The sequence below is a fragment of the Bos mutus genome, chromosome 24, assembly GCF_027580195.1.
Source record: "Bos mutus isolate GX-2022 chromosome 24, NWIPB_WYAK_1.1, whole genome shotgun sequence".
Classification (NCBI taxonomy): Eukaryota; Metazoa; Chordata; class Mammalia; order Artiodactyla; family Bovidae; genus Bos; species Bos mutus.
In genome coordinates this window covers 4219387-4245922 of record NC_091640.1, presented here as the reverse complement: position 1 = coordinate 4245922, position 26536 = coordinate 4219387, and the positions used below count along the sequence as shown (strand labels likewise).

General features: G+C 39.3%; 1 protein-coding gene across 1 annotated transcript in view; it reads left to right on the top strand.

Moving 5' to 3' along the window:
* The first annotated feature begins 9572 nt into the window (after positions 1-9572).
* C24H18orf63 (chromosome 24 C18orf63 homolog) overlaps positions 9573-26536 on the top strand; it is a 28697-nt gene continuing 11733 nt past the window's right edge. Inside the window, exons 1-9 of the mRNA XM_070361492.1 lie at positions 9573-9706; positions 11963-12041; positions 15189-15245; positions 18509-18620; positions 19335-19376; positions 21721-21797; positions 24314-24423; positions 25317-25413; positions 25593-25678. Coding sequence (XP_070217593.1) covers positions 9573-9706; positions 11963-12041; positions 15189-15245; positions 18509-18620; positions 19335-19376; positions 21721-21797; positions 24314-24423; positions 25317-25413; positions 25593-25678 — 794 coding nt within the window. The remainder of the gene's footprint in view (positions 9707-11962; positions 12042-15188; positions 15246-18508; positions 18621-19334; positions 19377-21720; positions 21798-24313; positions 24424-25316; positions 25414-25592; positions 25679-26536) is intronic.

Below are 26536 nucleotides of genomic sequence, written 5' to 3'. Positions count from 1 at the left end.
AAGTCCTCATCTATTAGCAATAATTTCCAAAGCTTACTAAATTTTTTACATTTTCATTCATTTTAAAATGGACTTGAAGTTGTTTTACCCATGTATATTTATAACACACCAGAATGTCAGCTGACAATCTCTAATCAATTGAATATCAGAGGCAGAAATGAGGAGTAGAGAGCAACAGATATCATCTGATCACAAAGAATACAATGTCATATGTTCACTGCTGAGGAAGGGCAACATTCCTCAGTAACTTCAGACAAGGCAAGCTGATTATATGTAGGAAATCTTATTATAAATACATTCTTAGGCGTATTTCCTTTATGTATTCCTATATATTTCCTTGTATTTAATATGTCCATCTTTAAGTAGAAGCAGGTAAATAAAAAGATTAAATGTTTGATTGTACATGATTGCAATATTAAATTTATTTTTAAAAATCTTTTTGTCTTCAGCACAAGTAAATAGAACAGAGTAAAATGGTATCAGTTCAGTTCAGTTCAGTCGCTCAGTCATGCCCGACTCTTTGCGACCCCATGAATCGCAGCACTCCAGGCCTCCCTGTCCATCACCAACTCCCGGAGTTCACTGAGACTCACGTCCATCGAGTCAGTGATGCCATCCAGCCATCTCATCCTCTGTCGTCCCCTTCTCCTCCTGCCCCCAATCCCTCCCAGCATCAGAGTCTTTTCCAATGAGTCAACTCTTCGAATCAGGTGGCCAAAGTACTGGAGTTTCAGCTTTAGCATCATTCCTTCCAAAGAAATCCCAGGGCTGATCTCCTTCAGAATGGACTGGTTGGATCTCCTTGCAGTCCAAGGGACTCTCAAGAGTCTTCTCCAACACGGAAAATTCCAGATATGCTATTTAACTTTGTAGAAATTCAGGGTTCTAGACAATTTTATGAAATACAGCTGATGGTGTTATCATCATCAGGTCCGCCAAGTCAGAAGACTGGGAATCATACAGGTCAGTCTCCTCTTTATCCCTACTACCATTGCCCCAGATTTGCCTTTCATGATTAGCTGCCTATCTGTTTACAGTAACTCCCTTACATGTTCTTCCAGCCTTTAGTCTTGAACTTCTCAGACCCATCTTCCATCAATAATGAACCCCAAATTAAAATCTGATCACATCACTACTTGTCTGTATTAGTATCAGTTGCTCAGTTGTTTCTGACTTTTTGCAATCCCAAGGACTGTTGCTTGCCAGGCTTCTCTGCCCATGGGATTTTTCAGGCAAGAATACTGGAGTGGGTTGCCATTCCCATCTCCAGGGGGATCTTTCCAACCTAGGGATCAAACCTGGGTCTCCTGCATTGCAGGCAGATTCTTTACCATCTGAGACTACTTGTCTAATACCTTCCAATGTCTCCCAATAACTAAAGTTCAAATTCCTTGCTGAGAATTTGAAGATCATCCAAATCATTCAAAATCTGCTTCCTCTCTCTAGCTTCATCCTTTGTCATTTCCCCCCTCAAGCCTCATGGCCTAGCAACAGTGAGCTATTTTAGATCTCCCACATGTAGCATTCTTTCCTCTCTTTCACATCCTTGCTCAAGCCCTGTCCTCTGCCACTTACCTTAAGTTTACCTCTTACCCCTTATTCTCCTTACCTCCTTTATCCTGGCCAAAGACTCAGGACTCTATTTGACTCAGCTTAGAAGGCAATGGCACCCAACTCCAATACTCTTGCCTGGAAAATCCCATGGACAGAGGAGCCTGGTGGGCTGCAGTCCATGGGGTCGCTAAGAATTGGACACGACTGAGCGACTTCACTTTGACTTTTCACTGTCGTGCACTGGAGGAGGAAATGGCAACCCACTCCAGTGTTCTTGCCTGGAGAATCCCAAGGACAGAGGAGCCTGGTGGGCTGCTGTCTATGGGGTTGCACAGAGTCAGACACGACTGAAGCGACTTAGCAGTAGCAGTAGCAGGAGTCAACTGTGGTTAAGGCATGTGCTGAGCACACCCTTCACCTCCAAGTAATGCTCTCTGCTCCTTTATTCTCCAGTCATGCTATCACACACTCACTACATCACCAGTCTATGTGTCTGCCTTTCTCACTGGACCAAAAGTTCCTCAAGGACAGGAATGGTTAGTCACATCTGTATCTTCAGAGCCTAGCACAGTGCCTGGCACTCAGCACATGCTCAGTAAATGTTTTTGAATGAATAAGGGTATAAAAGTGATACAGAAGAGAGCAAGTAAGTACTTGGAAAAATCATAATTATACAATAATCATACTGAGAAATGTGGATTAATTTATCTGTCACTAGCAAGAACATCAGCCAAGTTTTTTATGTTTCCATGGACATCTACTGAAACTGGGGGTAATCATCAGTTAGTTCTATTACACCTGTAACCTGCTATCACTGATCAAGTTTGCTTTGTTTTTACAAAATCTTGTGTGTTTCTAAGTGTCACATGGCCTAAATAATAGGAGATATTTGCCAAGTTGTTTATTAGGAACTTGGAGTCAGCTGTGTGCAGTTCAAGCTCCAGCCAGTTAAGACTGGTTAAGATGGTAAAAGTGTCCACTTGGTGACCTTTGATGCCTGAAGGCCAAAACCTCCACCCTAAAAACATACTAATACCACCATTTTCTGAGCACGTGTCCCAAGAAGAAGTCTGGGGCTTAGCTGCACAATGATGATTACCTCATTTTTCTTGCCTCCAATTTCCCCATGCTCCTGCCACCTCAGATTTATTCCATAACTATCCCAAGTGCCTTGCCTTTGGGGAAGTGGATATGAGATTTGTTCTCCCATCTCCTCACTTGGTGGCCTCGAGAATAAACCCTTTTTCTGCCTAACCTCATTTGGCTTGCTGCATGTCAGACAAACCTGGTTTGTAACACTATTAAAAGTAAAACTGTTTCATTTCTTTCTAGGCCTAGGAAATTAGGGGGAAAAAGCTAAAAGCAAACAGCAGCATGTAAAAAAATTTAAAATGAATGAGTGGATCTAACACTAGTCCAAGGTGCTCAATGCAGCCACCTAAGCGTACAAGTAACATGGATGACAGAGAGGGCAGTAGAGTTCTCAAAAGTTGGGAGCCCATGTCAGAAACACAGCTTCCTACTAGAATAAAAGTGCCGTATATGACCTCTAGGGCTTCCCATGGAGAAGGCAATGGCACCCACTCCAGTACTCTTGCTTGGAAAATCCCACGGACGGAGGATCCTAGTAGGCTGCAGTCCATGGGGTCGCTAAGAGTCGGACACGACCGAGCGACTTCACTTTCACCTTTCATTTTCATGCATTGGAGAAGGAAATGGCAACCCACTCCGGTGTTCTTGCCTGGAGAATCCCAGGGATGGCGGAGCCTGGCGGGCTGCCGTCTATGGGGTCGCACAGAGTCGGACACGACTGAAGCGACTTAGCAGCAGCAGCAGCAGCAGCAGCAGCAGGGCTTCCCAGGTGGCGCTAGTGGTGAAGAACCCGCCTGCCAATGCAGGAGACGTAATGAGACACGAGTTTGATCCTGGGTTGGGAAGATCCCCTGGAGGAGGGCATGGCAACCTACATCAGTATTCTTACCTGGAGAATTCCTTGGATAGAGGAGCCTGGAGAGCCCAGTTCATAGGGTCAAAAAGAGTCAGACATGACTGAAGCCACTTAGCACGCATGCACGTGCAGGACCTCTAAGGCTGATGCTAGAAGGAAGTAAATGTTCGTTTCCCGGTACGCAACTGCATCCCTCCATATCCTTCTGTCCCTGATTCTCTCTCCGATTACTGATACCACTCCCCACCACCTACTATGAATACTACGTTATCTCCTTGACTCTCTGGCATCCGTGTGGATAGAACCCTTTCTTTGCTTTTTACAGCAGGGCCAGGATATTCAAATGAACTTTACTAAAGGGTAACATAAAAGAATTTTCCACTATGAGAACCTGACATGGTTCCTTCACCTTTAATAAATGAAGCAGTGATGCCAATTCAAACAGTCTGTCTGATTGTCAAACCTCAAGTGATTGTGAGGTGCACACCCAGTGAGGACCCTTTTTAGGGACCCACCCTCCAGAGTCCACCTCTCCCTCTGTGTGTTTGAGGGCAGCGGACTATATTCTACCCATAAATACAATCTTAGACATCCAAATTCTTCAAATTCCAGACAAAGGTACATGCTGAACTCAGCCCTATCATCATCAAGGTTTCGTCATCTTAGTTCCAGTTTCCTGTCTAAACAGCTGACTCTTCCCCAGGTAATTTTTCTAGAAATGACCTTCATCTTCATGTGGTACTTGGCTACTCACAAAATATGGTCTTATCTTGCATGTCCTGACAATTTAAACATTATATAAACCAACACAACGATCTTAATCTTCATAAAAGAGATATATACAGTCAAACTATCAGGCAGAATTCTTAGGATTCTTTCCCATCTTGAATGCCTGTGAGATAAAGGGAAACTTAAGTAACTCTTATCTGGAAAACTGAATAGGCTTGCCAACAAGCTTGTCATCAAAATGTATCCTGTGAGGAAAGTTTTTCCCTGAAGGAAAATTCTTGCCATGCTAAGTCACTTCAGTTGTGTCTGACTCTTTGCAACCCTATGGGCTGTAGCCTACCAGGCTCCTCTGTCCATGGGATTCTCCAGGTAAGAATATTGGAGTGGGTTACCATGCTTTCCTCCAGGGGATATTCGGATAGTCCTGACCCAGGGATCTAACCTGTATCTCATGTCTCCTGCATGTCAGGTGGATTCTTCACTACTAGCGCCACCTGGGAGCCCAGGTGGCCACTATTATGTATGAAACATTACATCCTTATGTATAAAACATGATATCATTACTTATGGATGTAAGTGGATGTGCATATATATTTTGAAGCATATCTAAAAAACGATGGAATGTGCATATATATATATATATTTTGAAGCCATCTCAAAAACTACAGAATGATCTCAGTTCATTTCTAAGGCAAACCATTCAATATCACAGTAATCAAAGTCTATGCTCCAACCACTAATGCTCAAGAAGACGAAGTTGAATGGTTCTATGAATACCTACAAGACCTTCTGGAACTAACATCAAAAAAAGATGTCCTCTTCATCATAAGGGACTGGAATGCAAAAGTAGGAAGTCAAGATATACCTGGAGTAACAGGCAAGTTTGGCCTTGGAGTACAAAATGAAGCAGGGCAAGGGCTAAGAGAGTTCTGCCAAGTACTATAAATAAATACCAATGAACACTTCACTTGACTTGGAGACTGTGGGCTCTTCCCATATCCCATTCTTCTGCCTCCCCAAAATCATTGTTATCCTGAATTCTGTTCATCATGTCCTTGCTTAGTAAAAGAAAAAAAAAAAAAAAACCATATGGATATATCAACAAACAATTTATTCAGCTTTCTTGGAGAATGATTGAGCTTTATAAAAATGGGATTATACTGTATGTAGTCTTCTGGAACCTTCCTCCCCATTAAAAATCATGTTTTTAAAAATTCATCCACGTTGAATAGAAGGTGAACATAACAAGTGAACAAGAATGGTCTTAGCAGCATTCTTCATAATAATTCTAAACTAGAAGCAATCTAATTGTCCTTCGACCTCAGAAAGGATAAATATATACACACAATGGAATCCTATCCAGCAATGAAAATGAATAAAATACTGCTACCCTCAACAACATGGATGAATCTCATGAACATAATATTTACAAAGAAGCTAGACACAGGAGAGTTTGTGTTGTATGATTCCATTAATATAAGGTTTCAAAACAAGCAAAAGTAATGTATGATATTAGCAGCTGGGACACTAGTTACCTTGAATGAAGTGGGTAAGTGGCTAGGAGAGGGCACCAGGAGCACTTCCTAGATACAGATAATGTTCTACTGTTAGATCTGGGTGGTAGGTATATAAGGATGGTGATTTTTGATAAACCATCTAAGTGTGTACTTATGATATGTTCACATTTTAATTTTGAAAGGTTTACCCATGTTGCACATAACTGTAGTTCATTATTTTTTGTTTGCCATATAATATATAATTATGTAAATATAATTCAGTTTATCTATCAATTCCCTTGTCCCTGAACATTTGGGATTTTGTTTGCTTGTTGTAGCTACTTACTTTATTCAACAAACAATGCTGCTACAAACATATTTCTTGGTGCATATATGCAAGAATCTCTTTAAGGGAAGTGTATAGAAGGAATTTCTAAGTCTAAGGGTATGTTACAGCATTCAACTTCAGAAGATTACATCACATTATTTTCAAATTTTCATTCCTGCATTCCAACAGTGTATGGGAGATCTAATCCTGCATCCTTACGATTTTGTCAATACTATGGTATCTCGTTGTGGTCTTATTTAGATTTGATAATTAACGATGTTGAGTATCTTTCCACAGGCTTATAAGCCATCCTTCTTCTTTCTGCAAAACATCTGTTCATGACTTAACTGCTTTTTTCTATGACACACTGTCTTACCCTAACTGATCTGCGAGAGTTCTTTATATAGTCTGGAAAATAACCACTTGTGGATTACTTTCATGAAAATATCTTCTCCCAATTTGTGACCTGTATCTTCAATCTATTTTACTTCTGAAAAACATACTTTTCCAAAGCTTTTTATTATGGACAAGTTCAAACAAACACAATGAAAGTGGGAAGGCGGCCAGACAGCCCATCTTTTAGTCAGCGCAGGACTCAGTCACTGGCCCTCCCCAGCGGCCATACCCTGAGGATGCATCCTACCTCTGTTTGGGAGACAGCAACGACCTCGCGCCGGCCACACCAACGCCAAAGCCAGCTCTCTCTCAGAGAACCGTGGGTGCAGGACGAACGGCTCATGCCAGCAAAAGCTATGGCGGGAAAAACGGGTACACAGCGGCATTCTGGGAACGTTCAGAGCATGCTGGGAGCACGCAGAGTATGCTGGAAGCCCTCGGGGTAAGCTGAGAGAGCTGGGGTACGCTGGGATAAGTTGGGGTAAGTTGGGGGCGCTAGGGGTGGTGAGGGGAGGTCTGGGATGGCCAGGCATGCTGGACACAGTACCCCTGAGCCACGGGGAGGGCGCTGAGGAGCGAGAACACGCAGGCCAGGAGACTGAGGAGACTGAGGCCGGAAGACAACTGCTTGACCAGCCCGAGAGGGAGAGGGAACTGCGGAGGTTGCTCCAGGCCTGGCTTCCAGCCTGCCCCCGCGAGGCTCGAGCGTCGCCTCCTGAGCGGTTCTGATGGCCTTGCTTTGACAGGAGGCGCCTGCTGAAGAGATAGTTGTAGGTTTTGAAAAGGAAAGGAACCAAGAATCGTTCTTTCACGAAGGCCCACGGGTTCCAACATTAGGGCATGTAATTTAATCAGTAATGTATAGAATCGCCTTTTAAATAAGGCACTTACGGTAGGTAGAGACCTTGGAGATATTTCCACCAATTCCATGCGGTGCGTAAGAAAATGAGGCCCCAGGGGAGGAAACTTGCCTGTTGACCTTGGAAGCGGTGGGTAGGGCCGGTGGAAATCCGACCCCCAGTGAGGCCTCTTCCCACCAAGGCCCCACAGAGGCAGGCCCAGTGAAGCTCCGGCGGGGCTGGACGCTGCTTAGACGGCAGGTCACTGACTTCACAGCCTGGGCGCTCACCATGACCTTGGTTCTCTTGGGGTTTTGAGTCATCAAATGGACAATTTTGTAGGTACCTGTTCCTTACTGTAATACTTATCGCCAGGGCAGAGATGTGGTCAAAATGTTATTTTGTAGTCAGCAAGTTTTCCATTAATCAGCTTGGATGTGACAGGTGCTACTCTCTAAACAATCTGTTAACTGATCATCTGAATTTCGAGCCTTCCAATGCAGTCCTTACACAGTCTAGGGCAAGAAATTTGTACGTTTTAATTTGTAAGTTTTGCCAGTTATGTATTGAAAAAAAATTGTTTTCATGTAATGCTAAGTAATAAAATTAAATAAATTCCTGCCTATTCCCGAAAAGGTCAGAGTTGTTTACTCAGTTTTCTGATCAGTCTTTGAAGTTGACAAGAGAAGGGGAGGACCACTCACAGGAATTTTTTGGTGAATTTGCTGATATTTAAAGGAAGAATGAGGCAGAAAGTAATTTTAGTGGGAAATGTGTTTCAGAAATGAAAGCAACAATCTCTAAATTTCAACTGTCTAACCTATTTACACTAACGTGCACTTTTGTACTTCTGGGCCCAAGCTGTAATCAGTTCTTTGTTTTTTATTTTACTTCATTCATTATTGACGTTCTTTACTTTGGTGAAGTAGATTGAGTTGGCCTTGGAACTTTGTACTTCATTAAATTTTTTTTTTCCACAACAGCATTTAGCATAGAGAGAGAGTAGAAAAACAGAGAGAAGGAAGGAATGTTTCTATTTTTACTATCAGCAATCATCTTAATTAGGTACACCAAATTAATTAACACCTTGTGTGACTTTGTGTTAATCTTTCTAAGAGTACTGCAGTTTTAAAAGAATTCCATGATCTTTAATAAAGAAAATTTCAAGCACTGTGGTACTTGAGTGAGAAAGACATGTGGGAGCCAGAAGGGCAATGCCACCATTGGTCAAATGGCACCACAAGGGTATTTGGTTACTGAGATCAGACCTAAGGCTGGTCACACTCCGGATTCCAGGACTGTGTTACTACTCCTCTAAAAGAGAGATAATATGTGGATGCTTAAAAGATTGAAGTACCAGAATACCAGTTACCTTCCCTGGATATGTTTGTGTATCCTAGAGAAACTGAGATTAAATCATTTCACATTGCAGTTTTCTTTTCTGTTATATGTAAGATAGACCCCAAAGGTATGCCCTGTGAATTATCAACTGTAAAATGCATCCCACAGAGAAGTTGGAAAGCCAGAGAATTAGTGGAAAGGGAAGCTAGATAACAATTTAAAGATCTCAGTGAACAATTTTCTTTAGTGTAAAATGGTGAAAAATATATTCTTCAGCTTTGAAATGCTTTATAGAGATAACTTAAAATAACAGAAGGCTTTGCTATACATTTTGATTTTTTAAGAAGTATTGTTGTCATAGGCAAGATTTTGTTTTCCTGAAAACAAAGAGAAACTTAATAGCCAAAAATTTTAGAAAGAATTTGTTAAATAAAAACAATATAGCAGAAACATATCTAGTATCCAGAACAGAGTATGCATTTAATACACATTGCTGGTGGTTCTTTGTAATATTTGTACTCAAATTATTCTATTTGTTATATAGAACTGCAGGTTTAAAATTCTAGATTTTATTTTTGGGGTGGCAGAGTGTTCTAAAGTGTATTGTGATGGTTGCAACTCTGTGAATGTAGTAAAAGCCATTTAATTATACACGGTAAATAGGCAAATTGTATGTGATATGAATTATATCCTAATAAAACTTGTACCCCCTGAATTCTGGATTATCATTAGAAAACCTCAAAGGTAAAATGTTAAGTGGTATTTAACTGCTAATATTTGCTAAACTTGTTTTTGCCATTGTATACCAATGCAATATCAAATATTCTGTGATGGATTGAAATGCTTTACCCTATTGGTAAACTGAATACAAGTTTACTATGTTTTTATTGTTGTTTGTTTTTAAAGGCCTGATTACTGAGGCATTCAGTCAACAGGAAAATATGAATGATTCTAAGCAGCAGTCACTATTCTTCATCACACTTCCTGATTTACACAAACTCTGTGCTGTCAAGATAATATTGAGTAACGGAGTGGCAGACACTGAGATTAGGAGTAGACAAATGAAGATATGCAGGTAAAAAAACACAATCTTGTAACTAATACTTTCCAAAATTTTACATCTGGAAGAGCTGTTTTAATACTATCTCCTTTAAAGCAAGATACTCATTTGCTAAATCTGTTTATACAATTTTAGAATAAAGGAATTCAGTATTGTTCTGACCAAGTATATTGAATTACATTTAAGGGAGGACTTAAAGTACTTCAGATAGAATATATCACTGTTGAGTCTTTATATTTGTGGCTTCTTGTGTGTTATTTTAATTTAAAAATTTTATAGACATTTATGAATTAAATCAATGGATTAAGTCAAAACTTAGTCTTGGGAGATAGTCATTAATAACTGTTTACCTACTGTTTGTGAAGCACTTCAGGAGATACTGTAAACATCTTACAATAATATAATTTTTAGATTTTCAGATTGATGTAGGAGTATTTCTCCAAGAATTATCTTGAAATATCTAACCTAAGATAGTCTTTGGAAAACACTTCTGGAAGTTGACGCCTAAAGTATAACACTGAAGACCCACCATGTATTAGTCCCTTAAATTGTTTGAGACACTCAAGGAAGAACTCTTAGAATACATAACAAGATTATATCTCTAGTTGAATTTCACAGAGAGGGGCAAACACTTACAAGATGGCTAGGAGTCAGAAGTAAAATACTCTGGAGTGTCCTCCATTTTGCTCTTATTTATAAAACTTGTCTTCTGACCACTGTGTATTTTCCCACTCAAGTACATCCAGGAATCGGAACCCTTCCTGCTAAGGCATAATTTGATACCCACTGAACATTTACTTGTGACCCCTTACGGAAGCAAATAAGTAGAAAACCTCAAGAGAGCTTTTCTGCCATTTACTCTCATATTGAAGGTGGTCTTGCCCATAGAGAGGGGAGCTTTGACTCATCGTCCCAATAACTGACAAAGAGGCTAGAACAGGACAAAGACGTGGTTGTGTCAGACAAAGGCACATCTTATACAAGCATGTCCTGGGAATGTCCCTGGTGATCCAGTAGCTAAGACTCTGTGCTCCCTGGGCAGGGGGCTCAGTTCGATCCCCCCGCTGGGGAACTAGATCTTGCATGCTACAACTAAGTTCACACTGCAACTAAAAGATCCTGTGTGCCTCAATTAAGACCCAGCACGGCCAAATACATAAACATTAAAAAAAAGTAATAATAAGCCTGCTGCACCACAGTTCCAACAAAGATGAGCCTAGCAGAAACACACTGACCCATCTCACGTTTTGACGTAACCCCACACACACACATGCACTCCTAGCCTTTAAAATTTGTTTCCCTGATGATTAATAATCTTGAAAATTTTTGTATTTCTACCTCTATTCCCTTTTGGGTTTTTCCCATCTTTTCTAATAAAATTATTGATGGTAATTTGAATTGTAATGATTGTTGCTGTAAGTTCATTTGTCTTTTGAAAACTAAAACCACTACCCACTTCATTTTCCTCCAAAAAATTTCCTTTTTGAAGGAAAAGAATCTAGTCAATAGTTCTGACACTGAAGTAGTTGATAACTACACTGTTCCTTAGACTCTTTTCTCCAGTACTTCTGACCACCACTTTAAAAAAAAAAAAAAGGAAAACGGAAGAAATAGGACTTAGAAGAGCTGAAGTCTTCATAGTGCTTAGACTTTTTCAAGTCTATACTTAAAATAGAAATGAAGTTTTAAAAGAGAAATTTTAGTTCACAGATGAAAAGGTTAGGAAACAGATGTGCAGACAAGTTTTTATATTAATATCATATCTAAAACTTTATAGTTCTCTCAGTTCAGACCTTGGCTGATGCTTACAGTATTCAAGGTGCCATGCTAAGTGTGGAGAGACATACGGAAATCTGTAATACAGTCCCTGCCTGCTACTGCTGCTGCTACTAAGTCGCTTCAGTCGTGTCCGACTCTGTGTGACCCCATGGACGGCAGCCCACCAGGCTCCCCCGTCCCTGGGATTCTCCAGGCAAGAACACTGGACTGGGTTGCCATTTCCTTCTCCAATGCGTGAAAGTGAAAAGTGAAAGTGAAGTCGCTCAGTCGTGCCCGACTCTTAGCGACCCCATGGACTGCAGCCTACCAGGCTCCTCCATCCATGGGATTTTCCAGGCAAGAGTACTGGAGTGGGGTGCCATTGCCTTCTCCGAATCCCTGCCTAGAAGAAGCTTAAACTTTTATGGGAACTAGCAATTTCTAAATGTTCTGATAAAATGAAAACAGAGGGTGGGCAGTCCGCTTTAAAATGAATACATTTCATCTCCACAGGCAGCTGCTGTTTTTGCACCAAGATATCCTTACATCACCTGTACCTGGAATATTTACCCAAATCTGGGCGGTGATGGCGGTTAGTATTGTAACATTTTATACAGTATCATTTATAATTATTTAGAGCAATATTGATAAGCATTAATTTGGGTATTAATTATAGCTCAAATTGAAGACAGTTTATGAAGACTAATTACATTGTGTTGTAGGTTGATCAAAACATTAACAGACTTTAACTTTGATATACCTCATGTTTAAGATCCATTTTTGTGGCTCTAAATTCATATTTAGTTTTCTCTGTCATTGATGTTAAAATAAAGATTATCAATGAATAAAATATGTTAACGGCATGGTTTTTAAGATAGCACAGACTTAATCCTTTTTTATATTTTATTCTTTAGAATTACATTTAATATAAAAGAAGTTCCTTGTTCCAACAGATCTCCAGTTATGTTTAAAGAACTGGGGCCGACTGTTTTTTTATTTTGGAAATTTCATTAAAATGTTTTTCTTAGTAAAATTAGAACAAGAAATATATTTTCTGGTGCTGTATATAGCTCTTATTCTGAGATTTTAATTTCCCAGAAATTAATATTTATTAACAATGCTGATAGTTCAAAATCTTTAGTTTTTCAATTTTTCTCTAGGTTTTAGGTTTATATCTATTTTTTATCTTCTTATACGTAATATGGTTTTTAAGAAAGACCAGATGTTAGTGAACAAGTAGGCAGTAATGTCTCTGTATTCTTTTCTACCTGAAAAACTTAGGAAATGAGTATCCTAATCTTAGCAAGAAGAAGAAGAAGAAAGTCACCATATAAAAATATGTTTTGAACTTTCTCTTGATCTTCCACTTGTGTCCATTTTCCTTATTCATGTCTAAGAAATTATTATTTAATAAGGAAGGTATTAAATATTTATTACATGAAATTTACTGACCTTTTCCTATATGGTTTCTGGATTCAGGTCATTTCCAGAAGGGCTTTCCTCACTTAGAAATGTACCCATAGATTCTATTGGGTTTTCCAGAAAGTTCATTTGGTTTTTTCTGTAAGACGACACTTGTAGCACTTCATTGTCTTTAACTTCATTTGAAACAGCTGTTAGACTGTATTGTGACAGCTGTCATATCAGTATGCATTTTTTAAAAAATCAAAATTGATACATTTTTGTGCAGCCATTTTAATGTTGAAGATGGGAGAAAAAAGCAACACTTTCAGTAAATTATACTTTATTATATGAGAAAGGTGGGCTTCCCTGGTGGCTCAGATGGTAAAGAATCTTCCTGCAATGCAGCAGATGCAGGTTCAATCCCTGGGTCGGGAAGATCCCCTGGAGAAGGAAGGCAACCCACTCCAGTATTCTTGCTTGGAGAATCCCATGGACAGAGGATCCTGGTGGGCTACGGGGTCATAAAGTGTCGGACGTGACTGAGTGACTAACACTGTACCAGAAAGGTAAAAAGCAGCTGAAACAGCAAAAAGATCTGTGCAGTGTATGGAGAAGGTGCTATGATTGACCGAACATATCAAAAGTGGTTTACAAAGTTTCATGCTGGAGATTTCTCACTGGACAATGCTCCACGGCCAGATAGATCAGTTGAAGTTGATAGTGATCAAATCGAGACATTAATTGAGAACAATCAATGTTATACCATGTGGGAGATAGCTGACATACTCAAAATATCCAAATCAAGCATTGAAAATCAGTTGCACCAGCTTGGTTATGTTAATCACTTTGGTGTTTATGTTCCATATAAGTTGAGCAAGAAAAACCTTGACCATATTTCTACATGCAATCCTCTACTTAAACATAATGAAAAGCTTCTGTTTTTAAAACAAATTGTTATGAGTGATGAAAAATGGATACTATACAATAAGGTGGGACTGAAGAGACTGTGGAACAAATGAGCCACCGCCAACCACAACTAAGCCTGGTCTTTATTCAAAGAAGGTGATGTTGTGTATATGGGGGGAGGGGGTGTTGGAAAGGAGTTCTCCATTATGAGCTCCTTCCAGAAAACCAAATGATTCATTCCAACAAGCTGCTCCCAATTAGACTAACTAAAAGCAGCACTCGACAAAAAGTGTCTGAAATTAGTCAACAGAAAAGGTGTAATCTTCATCAGGATAATACAAGACCGCATGTTTCTTTGATGTCCAAACAAAAGCTGCTACAGCTTGGCTGGGAAATTCTGATTCGTCTGCCATACACACCAGAACCTGGACTTTAAGATTTCCTTTTGTTTACAAAATTCTCTTAATGGAAACAAATGTCAATTTCCTGGAAGACTGTAAAAGGTACCTGGAATAGTTCTTTGCTCAAAAAGATAAAAAGTTTTGGGAAGATGAAATTATGAAGTTGCCTGGAAAATGGCAGAAGGTAGCAGAACAAAATGATGAATACATTGTTCAATAAAGTTCTTGGTGAAAATGAAAAATGTGTCTTTTATTTTTGCTTAAAAACCAAAGGATGGACATGTGTACACTGCTATATTTAAAATGAATAACCAGCAACGACCTACTATATAGACACAGAACTCTGCTCAGTGTTATGTGGCAGGCTGGATGGGAGGGTGTTTGGGGGAGAATGGATACATGTATATGTATGGTTGGGTCTCTTTGCATTTCACCTAAAACTATCACATTGTTAATTGTCTATACTCTGATACAAAATAAAAACTTAAAAGAAATAAAAAATAAAATTATCTTGATATTGAAAAAAAAAAAAAAAAAAAAACCAAAGGAGCTTTTTGGTCAACCCAGTATTTCAGGAAGAGAATGATTATCACTTGCTTCTTTCTCTGCTGCTGCTAAGTTGCTTCAGTCATGTCCGACTCTGTGCGACCCCATAGATGGCAGCCCACCAGGCTCCCCCATCCCCGGGATTCTCCAGGCAAGAATACCGGAGTGGGTTGCCATTTCCTTCTCCAATGCAGGAAAGTGAAAAGTGAAAGTGAAGACACTCAGTTGTGTCCAACTCTTAGCGACCCCATGGACTGCAGCCTACCAGGCTCCTCTATCCATGGGATTCTCCAGGCAAGAGTACTGGAGTGGGGTGCCATTGCCTTCTTCAATGCATGAAAGTGAAAAGTGAAAGAGCATAGAAACTGTTAGGATGATGGTCCTCTGCTGTGTTCTGCTGTATACATGTTTAAATTCTTTATGTAGTGCATTATTTAATAATACATTTAAATCATTTTTATAAATATGGATTTTTTTAATAGATAACATTTTATAAAGCTGGAAAACTTAATGCCTATATGGAAAAATATGGAGCTAAGGTAAGTTTTTAAAAAGATAATAATTCCAGATGTTGTTTTATTGATTTTGTATATTCAACTTATTTTGTTAGTAAACAAAAATTGGAATATCTTTCTCATAAGTTGTTTCTGTGCATGTGAAAAAACTAATATTTTCTCTCAGGACAATTTTTTTGTGGACATTTAATAGAGAAAGGGGGAAGAGGCTTAATTTTGTTGGGTACTTTATTGCAGGCATTTTATGTGACATAATTTCATTTGTCATCTCTATTTTCCAAGAAGTAAATATCCCATGTTTACAGATAAAGAAACTGAAACCCAGAGAGGTAAAAAAAAATTGTCCACAATCATATAGCTAGTAAGTAAGGGAATAAAAAAATATAGACTGTATTCCCCATGGTGATGAGTGTCTGGATCTTAGCAAAGAAAAAAGAAATGAATACTTGAAGTAGAGCACCTCTTGTGTCTCAATACTCAGGCTGCTGAGACTTTGCTAGAGCTCCCATCATGTCTCTGCGCAGGTGTCTGAGGCGCTGTATCCTTGGTTATTCTAGCAGCCTGTCCTGGTATCACTGCTGGCCTCTGTTCCTCGATCTAGTGGAGTTTGGAATGATGAAGTTTTTGGTCATCTTCAAGATGAAATGCCTTAAGTTCTAGGAGAATGATGAGGTCTCAATAATACCCAGAGATGCTTTGCAGTTCCCTGAGAAATACTCGAATAACCTGAAAGCTGATTTTAGCCATCATTTACCATCTGTGGGAAAGCAGTGTTCTTCTCACCTGTGTTGAGCCTTCACAATTATGCTCAATTTGTCTTTATCTGGATACTTTGTACATGAGTAATAATCATGGCAGATAGTTATTGAACATCTATGATATACTGAGCACTTTGCTTGTTTCTGGAGATGAAGCTGGGGACCTGATAAACTTCTTGCCCTTGGGAATCTTAACATAGAAAAATATTTTCCTCCTTTTTATTTATTGGGTGATAGTTCTTGGCTCGGAGAAGGCAGTGGCACCCCACTCCAGTACTCTTGCCTGGAGAATCCCATGGACGGAGGAGCCTGATAGGCTGCAGTCCATGGGGTTGCTAAGAGTCGGACACGACTGACTTCACTTTCACTTTTCACTTTCCTGCATTGGAGGAGGAAATGGCAACCCACTCCAGTGTTCTTGCCTGGAGAATTCCAGGGACGGGGAAGCCTGGTGGGCTGCCGTCTATGGGGTCGCACAGAGTCGGACATGCTGAAGCGACTTAGCAGCAGCAGCAGCAGCACATGACTGAAGCGACTTAGCAGCAGCAGCAGCAGGGGTTCTTGGCTCTCTCACTTTTGTCTTGCTAACAAAGGCCCTGGCAGTGTTTTAGTCTCAGCTGCATTTGCAAGAATGTTTGTATAGCAAACAGCCCCAAGTGTTTGCTCATATGAATGTGCTACTCCATATGCAACTGAATACTCAAGGAGGGACTCTGCTGATGTCAGAGTTTTCTCTCTGTGCAGCTCTCTTCTCTCAATACTCTGCCCTCCAAACTCTAGCTCCCGTGGCCTCCATGGACTGTCAGTTCTGTCCATTCAACCCAGGGAGCCTGCTGCCTCTTCCAGGATTCCCCCTCCCTGCACTGCAGCCTGGAAAGCCTCTTTAGTCAATATGCTGGGGTCTCATGAGTTTCCCAACTCCTAGGGGTTTGTCTTTTTTTGTTGCTTGATGGCCTGTGTGTTGTGAAACATTGTTTCATTTAACATTTACCCAGTGTTTTAGTTATTTTAAGTAGGACAATGTGTCTGGATCCCATTGGTCCTAAGTGAATACTTTGACCTTTGAAATTGTGTGCACCACTCCAGTGTTCTTGCCTGGAGAATCCCAGGGATGGGGGAGACTGGTGGGCTGCCGTCTGTCTGGTCGCACAGAGTCAGACACGACTGAAGCGACTTAGCAGCAGCAGCAGAGATACTTGTTGCACTATATCTGGTACAAACATATACAAATTGCCAGTTCCATGTGTGCTCATGTAAACATTTAACTTTTCTGATATTGGAGTAGAGTGAACAGTAATGGATCATGTTACAACATAGTTCTGGCCGGCTTCCTTTGTACAGAGCAGAGTACAAAGTGTAAGGTTCTAGCACATGAGATCCAAAGATTTAGGCTTATTGAGGCAGGATCAGATCAGAGATCAGATCAGATCAGTCGCTCAGTCGTGTCCAACTCTTTGCGACCCCATGAATCGCAGCACACCAGGCCTCCTTGTCCATCACCAACTCTCGGAGTTCACTGAGACTCACGTCCATCGAGTCAGTGATGCCATCCAGCCATCTCATCCTCTGTCGTCCCCTTCTCCTCCTGCCCCCAATCCCTCCCAGAATCAGAGTCTTTTCCAATGAGTCAACTCTTTGCATGAGGTGGCCAAAGTACTGGAGTTTCAGCTTTAGCATCATTCCTTCCAAAGAAATCCCAGGGCTGATCTCCTTCAGAATGGACTGGTTGGATCTCCTTGCAGTCCAAGGGACTCTCAAGAGTCTTCTCCAACACCACAGTTCAAAAGCATCAATTCTTCGGCACTCAGCCTTCTTCACAGTCCAACTCTCACATCCATACATGATCACAGGAAAAACCATAGCCTTGACTAGACGAACCTTTGTTGGCAAACTAATGTCTCTGCTTTTGAATATGCTATCTAGGTTGGTCATAACTTTCCTTCCAAGGAGTAAGTGTCTTTTAATTTCATGGCTGCAGTGACCATCTGTAGTGATTTTGGAGCCCAGAAAAATAAAGTCTGGCACTGTTTCCACTGTTTCCCCATCTGTTTCCCATGAAGTGGTGGGACCGGATGCCATGATCTTCGTTTTCTGAATGTTGAGCTTTAGGCCAACTTTTTCACTCTCCACTTTCACTTTCATCAAGAGGCTTTTGAGTTCCTCTTCACTTTCTGCCATAAGGGTGGTGTCATCTACATATCTGAGGTTATTGGTATTTCTCCCGGCAATCTTGATTCCAGTTTGTGTTTCTTCCAGTCCAGCGTTTCTCATGATGTACTCTGCATATAAGGGCAGGATAAACTGGTAGAATTTGGCCATTACAGTCATAATGTCAACGTGAATATATTTTAACACTTCTTTAACTTCAGAACCAGATAGAATTAGCTGGAGTGATGGCTGTAACTTCTACTCAGGATAGCCCAGTTTTGTTGGGAGGTGATCTAAGCGCACAAGCATTTTCTCTGAGTTTCTAGGATAGCATAACAATTACTGTGAACTTGCCCATATTTTGTGCTTTAATATTTTTAGGTGGAGGCTCCACAACAAGTAATTCCTATAATTCTTCAAAACTGCCTTTCATATTCACTCACGGCTAGACTTGCTCCAGCCTGGAATAAAGCTGGCCATCTCTTGATACAAGGTGACTTTATCTCTTTCAATCATTAGGGCTTTCTGAACCAGATTACTTCTATTATGTACGTCTGTTTTTAATTTCAAAATATATTGTTTTTAGGGAATGTTTTTTCAAAAAAAATCTTTTTATTTTGTATTAGGGCATAGCTGATTAACAATGTTGTGATAGTTCAAGGTAAACAGCAAAAACATTCAGCCATACATATATTATACATGTATCCACAGGGAATGGTTTTTAAAGCATAGCCCCAACCAAACATTCTTAAGCAAGGCCCCATCAACAAAAGTGTCGTCTCCTTCCTTTGCAATTATATCCAGAGGAGGTCTCCTAGTGTTTCTATGGAAAAAAGTGGTTTTATTATAGAATACTTGATGTTTAAAAAGGAACAAATATAAGTTATGGAGCACTATAATAAAACAAACACGAATTATTAGTGTTGTTGGAACCAAAAGTCTATTCTGAATTTTGTGTTGTGATCTGTTTTCTAAATATTTTATACCAGGAAAAAGTATTTGCAGGAAGAATTGAGTATTTCTGTCTTTTTAATATAAGAGATATTTTTGAGTGTTATATTTTTTCTCTGAACTATCATCATATATTCATTTGTATAAAACTGCATTGTAAAGCATTTCTGCAGCTTTGATAACTTTGCATAAGGAAGTTATATTAAGCATGATTTATGAGTTTTAATAATATGGTGTATTCTATGAATTTTTTAAGGAAGAGAATTTCTTTCTCAGATGGGAAAGCAAAGTGCTGTTGGTAAGTAAAAATATAAAAGTTAATAGATGAAACATTAATAAAATAGTTGTTTAAAAAGTGTTATAGATTGTTGGGTTGTTAAAATCTTGATGATTAGCTTGTATCAAAAGTTAATCAGATACTGTTAAATCACAGTTTCACTCAGAAAATCACTTTTTATTCAAAAATATATATTCTTCATGAGAAAAAAATTCACTTTTCTTAATTGAAATAAAAGCATTTTAAATTTCACTAGTTAAAGAAAATTAAAACTAAAAAAGAGTTTAATTTTGTAGGTATTTTATAATATATAGTCTCTAGAACCACATTATAAGAATTCTTTAGTACTGTTGTAAATAAAAGCTTTGATTTTTTTTTTATGAGTACATGATTCTTGTTTTTAGAAAAAGATTAAAGCTCAACATTCAGAAAACTAAGATCATGGCATCTGGTCCCACCACTTCATGGGAAATAGATGGGGAAACAGTGGAAACAGTGTCGACTTTATTTTTGGGGGCTCCAGAATCACTGCAGATGGTGATTGCAGCCATGAAATTAAAAGACGCTTACTCCTTGGAAGGAAAGTTATGACCAACCTAGATAGCATATTCAAAAGCAGAGACATTACTTTGCCAACAAAGGTCTGTCTTAGTCAAGGCTATGGTTTTTCCAGTAGTCATGTATGGATGTGAGAGTTGGACTGTGAAGAAAGCTGAGTGCTGAAGAATTGATGCTTTTGAACTGTGGTGTTGGAGAAGACTCTTGAGAGTCCCTTGGACTACAAGGAGATCCAACCAGTCCATTCTAAAGGAGATCAGTCCTGGGTATTCTTTGGAAGGAATGATGCTAAAGCTGAAACTCCAGTACTTTGGCCACCTGATGCGAAGAGTTGACTCATTGGAAAAGACTCTGATGCTGGGAGGGATTGGGGGCAGGAGGAGAAGGGGATGACAGAGGATGAGATGACTGGATGGCATCACTGACTCGATGGACATGAGTTTGAGTGAATTCTGGGAGTTGGTAATGGACAGGGAGGCCTGGCGTGCTGCGATTCATGGGGTTGCAAAGAGTTGGACACGACTGAGCGACTGAACTGAAATGAAAGAGACGCAGATTGGTCTAATCTAACTGTTTGGTTGACATGCATGGCTCTATTGCAGGTAGACACATTCCTATCAGTAGTCCAGAGATGGCAGATAGAGGGAAATCCTGAGCCAGACAGACATTGTCAATCATGGTGGTTTTCACCAGCATTTGACCATAGCCTTAAATCTACATGTAATCCACAGACTGTTCCATCTGAGTTGACTTTCAAGCTGAAGCCCGTTTGCCCCTCTTGCTCTGGGTTTGTGTGTAAGTTGGGCAGTGGCAGTCACTGTGCTTCAGCTCTGGATGAATGAGTTCTTTACCTGTCCCCAAACAATATCAGGAGACTAAGCTGTCGGAGAGTAAAGAGAACAGTTTAGGACAGCAAAACTCCTCACTCATGTGTTAGAACTTTTTCTTTTAGTTTTATTGAATGTAATATTCTATAGCAAAACTTACAAGCTGTAGATGTATAGCTCATTGGATTTTCACAAACTAATAATATCCTTATAACCAGTTCTCAGATCAAGAAATGAACATTACCAGTACACCATAAAAATAAACAAATAAAGCCCCCGCATGCTTTATTTCAGGTAGCACTATCTGACTTAGAGGTTGTGGAGTCACTAAATCAGGTCCGATTCTTTGCGACCACATGACTGCAGCACACCAGCCTTCCCTGTCCTTCACGATCTCCTGGAGTTTGCTCAGATTCATGTCCATTAGTCGATGATGCTATCTAACCATCTCATGCTCTGCAGCCCTCTTCTCTTTTTGCCTTCAATATTTTATAATTATGAGAAAGCAAGATAGATGCCTTGGGGCTCTGAAAGATTTGAAATATATCTGCCATTATATTTGAGGACATTTGTTAGTAAGTCAAAAACATGGGATGGTACCTATTCTAATTTAAGAAGAGTCTTCATTTTTCACATATAATAAATGTCAGGCCTCTAGGAGGTGTCTGCTGAGTTTTCCTCTCAATTGTGGGATGTCTCATTTTTCTCATTGTAACCGTGCCCTACACATTATACCCACATAAGTACTGTTCTGTGCGTTTGTCTTCTTTTAGATGTCTCATCTGTAGACCATCAAATAATATAATATATTCACCATATAAGGTGACTATTTGAATGTTACCATGTGTGAAAAAAATCAATTCCTAACTGAATTTCTAACTTGAATAAATTGAGTTGATTTCTTATGTTACTAAAATACTTAATTTGTTAGGTTGGAGTAATAATTCCAGAAAGTTCATGGTTAATAATTTTATTTTCAGTGTTAGATATCAATGTAACATCAACTCAAGTTTGTCTAAGCATAGAAGTTCACACAGTCAGACTGCCACCACCTCAGGTACCACATATTTTCATTTCTTAATATATAATTAATGTATTTTTATTACTATATAATTAATGTATTTATTATCATTACTGATATGCTAGGAGGTTTTAATTTTTAATAAGAGTGATGATAAATTTTTTATTATCAAAATCCATATTATTAAATACTTGACATACTGATATTGTCTTAAATCTGTTTACCAAAGAAAACATCATTCTGTCAGTTTAATACAGATCTACTTATGTTACTACTTTGCTCAAAAATCTTTTTAGGTAGCGTTCAAGACTCCACAATGCTGCCTTGCCTCAGCACCCGCTCTTTGCCTTTTCTTTCACCTCCAAATGTTAAAAGTGCTCTATCAGCTCATACTAAATATATTAATAATAAACCCACATTGGCATTACTATAGTTTTTTTATCTTTTTTTTTTTTACACCTAACACTTTTTGCCTTCTTAGTAGAAGGATATGTCTTCTATTTTGCTTATTCTCCTAGCACCCAGTATAGAAACTTTCACATTAACGGTAACTCAGTGAATGTTATTTTTCTTCTTCTGTGACAGTGGTTCTGAGCAGAGAGGGGTGGAGGGTGAAATGAGTGATTTGTTCCCCGTGAGACATCTGTAACGTCTGCAGAAAACTTGGCTGTCACTAGGTGGGAAGGTGTGTTGCTACTGGCGTTACGTGGATAGAGGCCAGGATGCCGCTGAATCTTCTAGAGCACACCGGAGCACCTCCACTCCCATCCCCACCAAGAGTTTTGCAGCCCAAATGATCAACAGTGGCCACACTGAGAAAGCCCAGGCACGGGACAGAAGACTCCTCTTTGCTTAGAGTGCCCCTTGATGTGCTGTACACTCTGCTTGTTCTTCGGGGACCAGCTCAAATGCTGCTCCATTCGTCTCTCTATAATTTTTTGATTACTTGTTATGTTAAGGCAATAGACAAGTCAAAAATGAATAGGATCTCCATTCTGGCCCTCAAGAGTTATGTAAGCCACTAGGAAAGCTGACCTGAATATACGTAGTTGGAGTTGCTGCTGAGTCCATCCTCTTACTGCTTGCTCCATGGCAGGCCAGTAGATTGAAGCACGAGGTGTTTGGGCAAAGACCTGTCAGCAGCTGGAGAGCATGGTGGACTAGCGTTCCAAAGAACCGTCTTACCAAGTTCCAGCTCAGGTTGCTGTTATACTAAAGAGGGAGCGGGTGTGGCTAGTTGTTACAAACTCCTTGGTGCCCAAATCCTTTGTTCTTGCAGCTGTTGTCCATGTCGGTCAAGTCACAATCTTCCTATAAACCTCCAGCAAGACAAAGTTTCCACAACTTTCTATCTCTATCTGAATGAAAAGTGTTACACCTTTCAAGGTCAGGCCTGGGAGGCAGGGCTTGAGAATGGGCTATCGCATATATTTCAGGTTGGTTCTTCTCTGTCACAGAGACAGTGGCATAATGTGAATATCTTGTACTGACAAGGAACCTCCCTAAAGCTCGAAACCTGCTGTAATCTTTCACCCACTAAAACCTCCACACTGTCCCTCACCACATATATTCCTAGTATCTCCATTCATCTCAGAAACGCAATGGAAATTCAGAGCACAATTAGTCATTGAATGTGGAGGGAAAGGGTCTAGATCTAGGCCTGTAAGGTTTGTATTGGCAGAATGCAGATAAATCAGTGTGGGGGCAGTGCTTTAAGCCAGGGCCTTGTTACAATGCTGATGGCTTGTCCAGGAATTGGAAAATTGGCTGGGTCAGCTGGAGTTCATTGAGAAGCAGCAGGCAGTAGAGTTAGAATGTTGTTTCCCCGAAGATGAATGAATAAGAGCGAGAGATGTGAAACGTTCTCTATGAACGCAGTGTCCTCCACCCTTTAATATTTTATTTTGCACCTCACTTGAGGCCTCTCCAACCTCTGCCTCACTATAAGAAAATGGCCCACACTACCCAGAGTGAGGGCGCTGTAAGTGGCGAGTAGTTGCCAGACAGGGCACCTGAGGACACAGGAAACAGCACTCCAGATCCTGGAGAAGGGACATGAAAAGAGCACAGGGGCTGCTTCTGCCCCCTTGCCTCCAGAAGACCAGAGGAAGGCATAACTCCCTAACACATCCTCCTCCTCCACTTAAAAAAATGTGTTTAAAATTTAATTAAGAAGTTATTCTGACAATGTAAATATCTTCCTTTGGACAGAGATTCAACTCCCACTTAACATAATTAAAGAAACTGAAAGCCAGTTCAAATAAGTACAAAATAGGAGTTTGGCTTTGGACCATAAGAGGGAAAGTATGAAATACTCGATAAACTGTGTAGAGGAGAAACGGGCGCGCTGAAACACTGATTACCTTGTGTAAAGTGGTCATACATGATTCAATAACAGGCTTTGAAACTGTTTCTTAACTGATGGTGTATGTGTGATAAATCTTTATTTCTTTTTTTTTTTTAAAGAAATCTGTGTTTTTAAATGTTTCCTTTTGTTTGCCAAATTCTTTGGCGGACTTACTTATGCATTAAATTCTTATTTCTATCAAAAGCTAAGAGAATTTGATATTTCTCAGAGTATTATAAAGAGTTTTGAGACTAACCAGAATGCTGTTATTGAGGAACAGTCCATTTTAAGCAACTGGTGCTACGTTTTGCCAAGGTGAGATTTCAGTTTGTCATATCTGGGGTGGGTTTGGGATATAGTAGTTTTCTCTTATTTTGCTTCAACATTGATATGTGCAAAGTATAAACCATTTTTGTAAATTTTGGAAACTGAATTATAACTCTAAAAAGATATTGAAACAATATTGTCATACTTGGAGAAGCCATCAAATTACTAAAATAATTTTATTATACATTTTATCTTTATTAGACCTCATTTTAAAACAGTAAAATTTATAGATATACAACTATATGTAACATCAATAGAACCTTATAAACATGTACATATAATTAATGATTCAATATCATTTGATATGAGCTAAGTTATAAGTTTATACTATTTTCAAGGGAAAAAATGACTTGTTATTAATATAAATATGACTATTAGCATGAAATTTTAACCAGATTAGAAGTTTAAGTAGTGGCATCTGCATTATGACTTGGTCACTGAAGCACAGAAGAGGTGGATAGGGAACATAGATTGGCTTCCGATTCATTCAACTCTTAACAAACTTTCCCCTAAAGTCTAAAATTACCAGGCATACCTCTGTGTGGCAACACTGTATTTATTAGTCACTGTTCTGTGTTTGTAACTAGCATATTGTTTGCATCAGTTCAACTTTGTTTTTCCTAACATTTCTTTGTTAAGAATTTAATACAATGTTAATTTAGAACTGGGAGCAAATGAGTAGCTTATTACTTATATGTTGATAGTTGCTATAATTTTTGAATGCTTTCCAAATCACATAGTTGACTTAAACCAACCCGGGGTCAGAACCAGTTCTCTTACATCTCTTGCATCAGCAGGTGGTTTCTTCACACTAGTGCCACCTGGGAAGCTCCATGTCTAAGCACTGGCTCATAGTATTTTACCAACTGTATTTTTCGTAGCATGAAAATGGGACGAATGATAAGTATTCTTCACACCATACCCCCTGACTGTCCTTTTCACTCGTATGAAGATTTCCAGATGCACTGGGATGGCCTGGTAAGGAATAGAAATATATATTACATTCAGTTCAGTTCAGTTCAGTCGCTCAGTCGTGTCCAACTCTTTGCAACTCCATGAATCACAGCACGCAGTAGCTATTTAATTTTGCTTCTTGTAGTTTAACCTCAAGTTTAGCTTTCACTCAAGACAATTTCAACTTTGTTCTTAACTTTTAGTATGGTTATAAGCTTCCAGAAGACCTTGGAACTATTAAAATATACTGCTGCATCTACTTCAAAATGATAGGAGAAAGGCTCTTCACATATCCTTTACAGATGCTCTCTGCCCTCCCTAGGATCCAGGCAAGACTCCCAGTAGAAAGGAACAAAGAAATTGTATAGGATTCTCCTTAGCCAAGGGCTCCCTCCGGTGGCATATTGGACACCATTGAAAGGATGGAATTGAATGTCACTTAATGAAAATTTCTTTTTTGGAGAATAATTTCACAGGCAAAGTTTAGAGGATTTAAATTGCACTTAATGCACCTCATTGATTTGAGAAAATATTTTTCTTGGTGTTATTTTTAAAAATCTATACACAGAGCACAAGTGCTCAGGTGAAACTCTCCCATCTTAATTAATACTGGTTTCATCATTTTTGTTTCTTTGTATTCTGACCAGCTGGTCCCTAAAAGGAAGAGAGAGGAGCCTAGTGTTCTCTTTCTGTATTCTATATTTCCTAACCCAAATCTTAATATAAAGTTGAAGTTAACAGCTATCAATTATTCCCCTTCATTAGATGCCGAGACATTATTCCAAGTCTTCAGAATGTTTTATATCAGAAAAAGTTAACTGCTTTGCTCAAAGAACCACGTTCAGAGCTTGAATGCAATTCATATGTGGTGTTTCTCTGTGCTGAATTTTTACTGTTCTTGGAGATGCAACCTGTTTATTGTTTACTGTGAATATTTACATTTACAATCTATGAAGATCATGTCTTTTTTATAAATCTTTTTTTGGATAGCGTAGTTTGCCGGTCTGTGGCAAGAGCCATATGGTAATAAGGGTACTACTGTGAGTTGTTTTTATTGTGAAAGTTAAAATTTAAAGTAGTTAGGATTTAGTTATTTGTACCTTTTCAGCAGTTACAATTTTCAGACCTTTTTACATCAGTTAAAAAA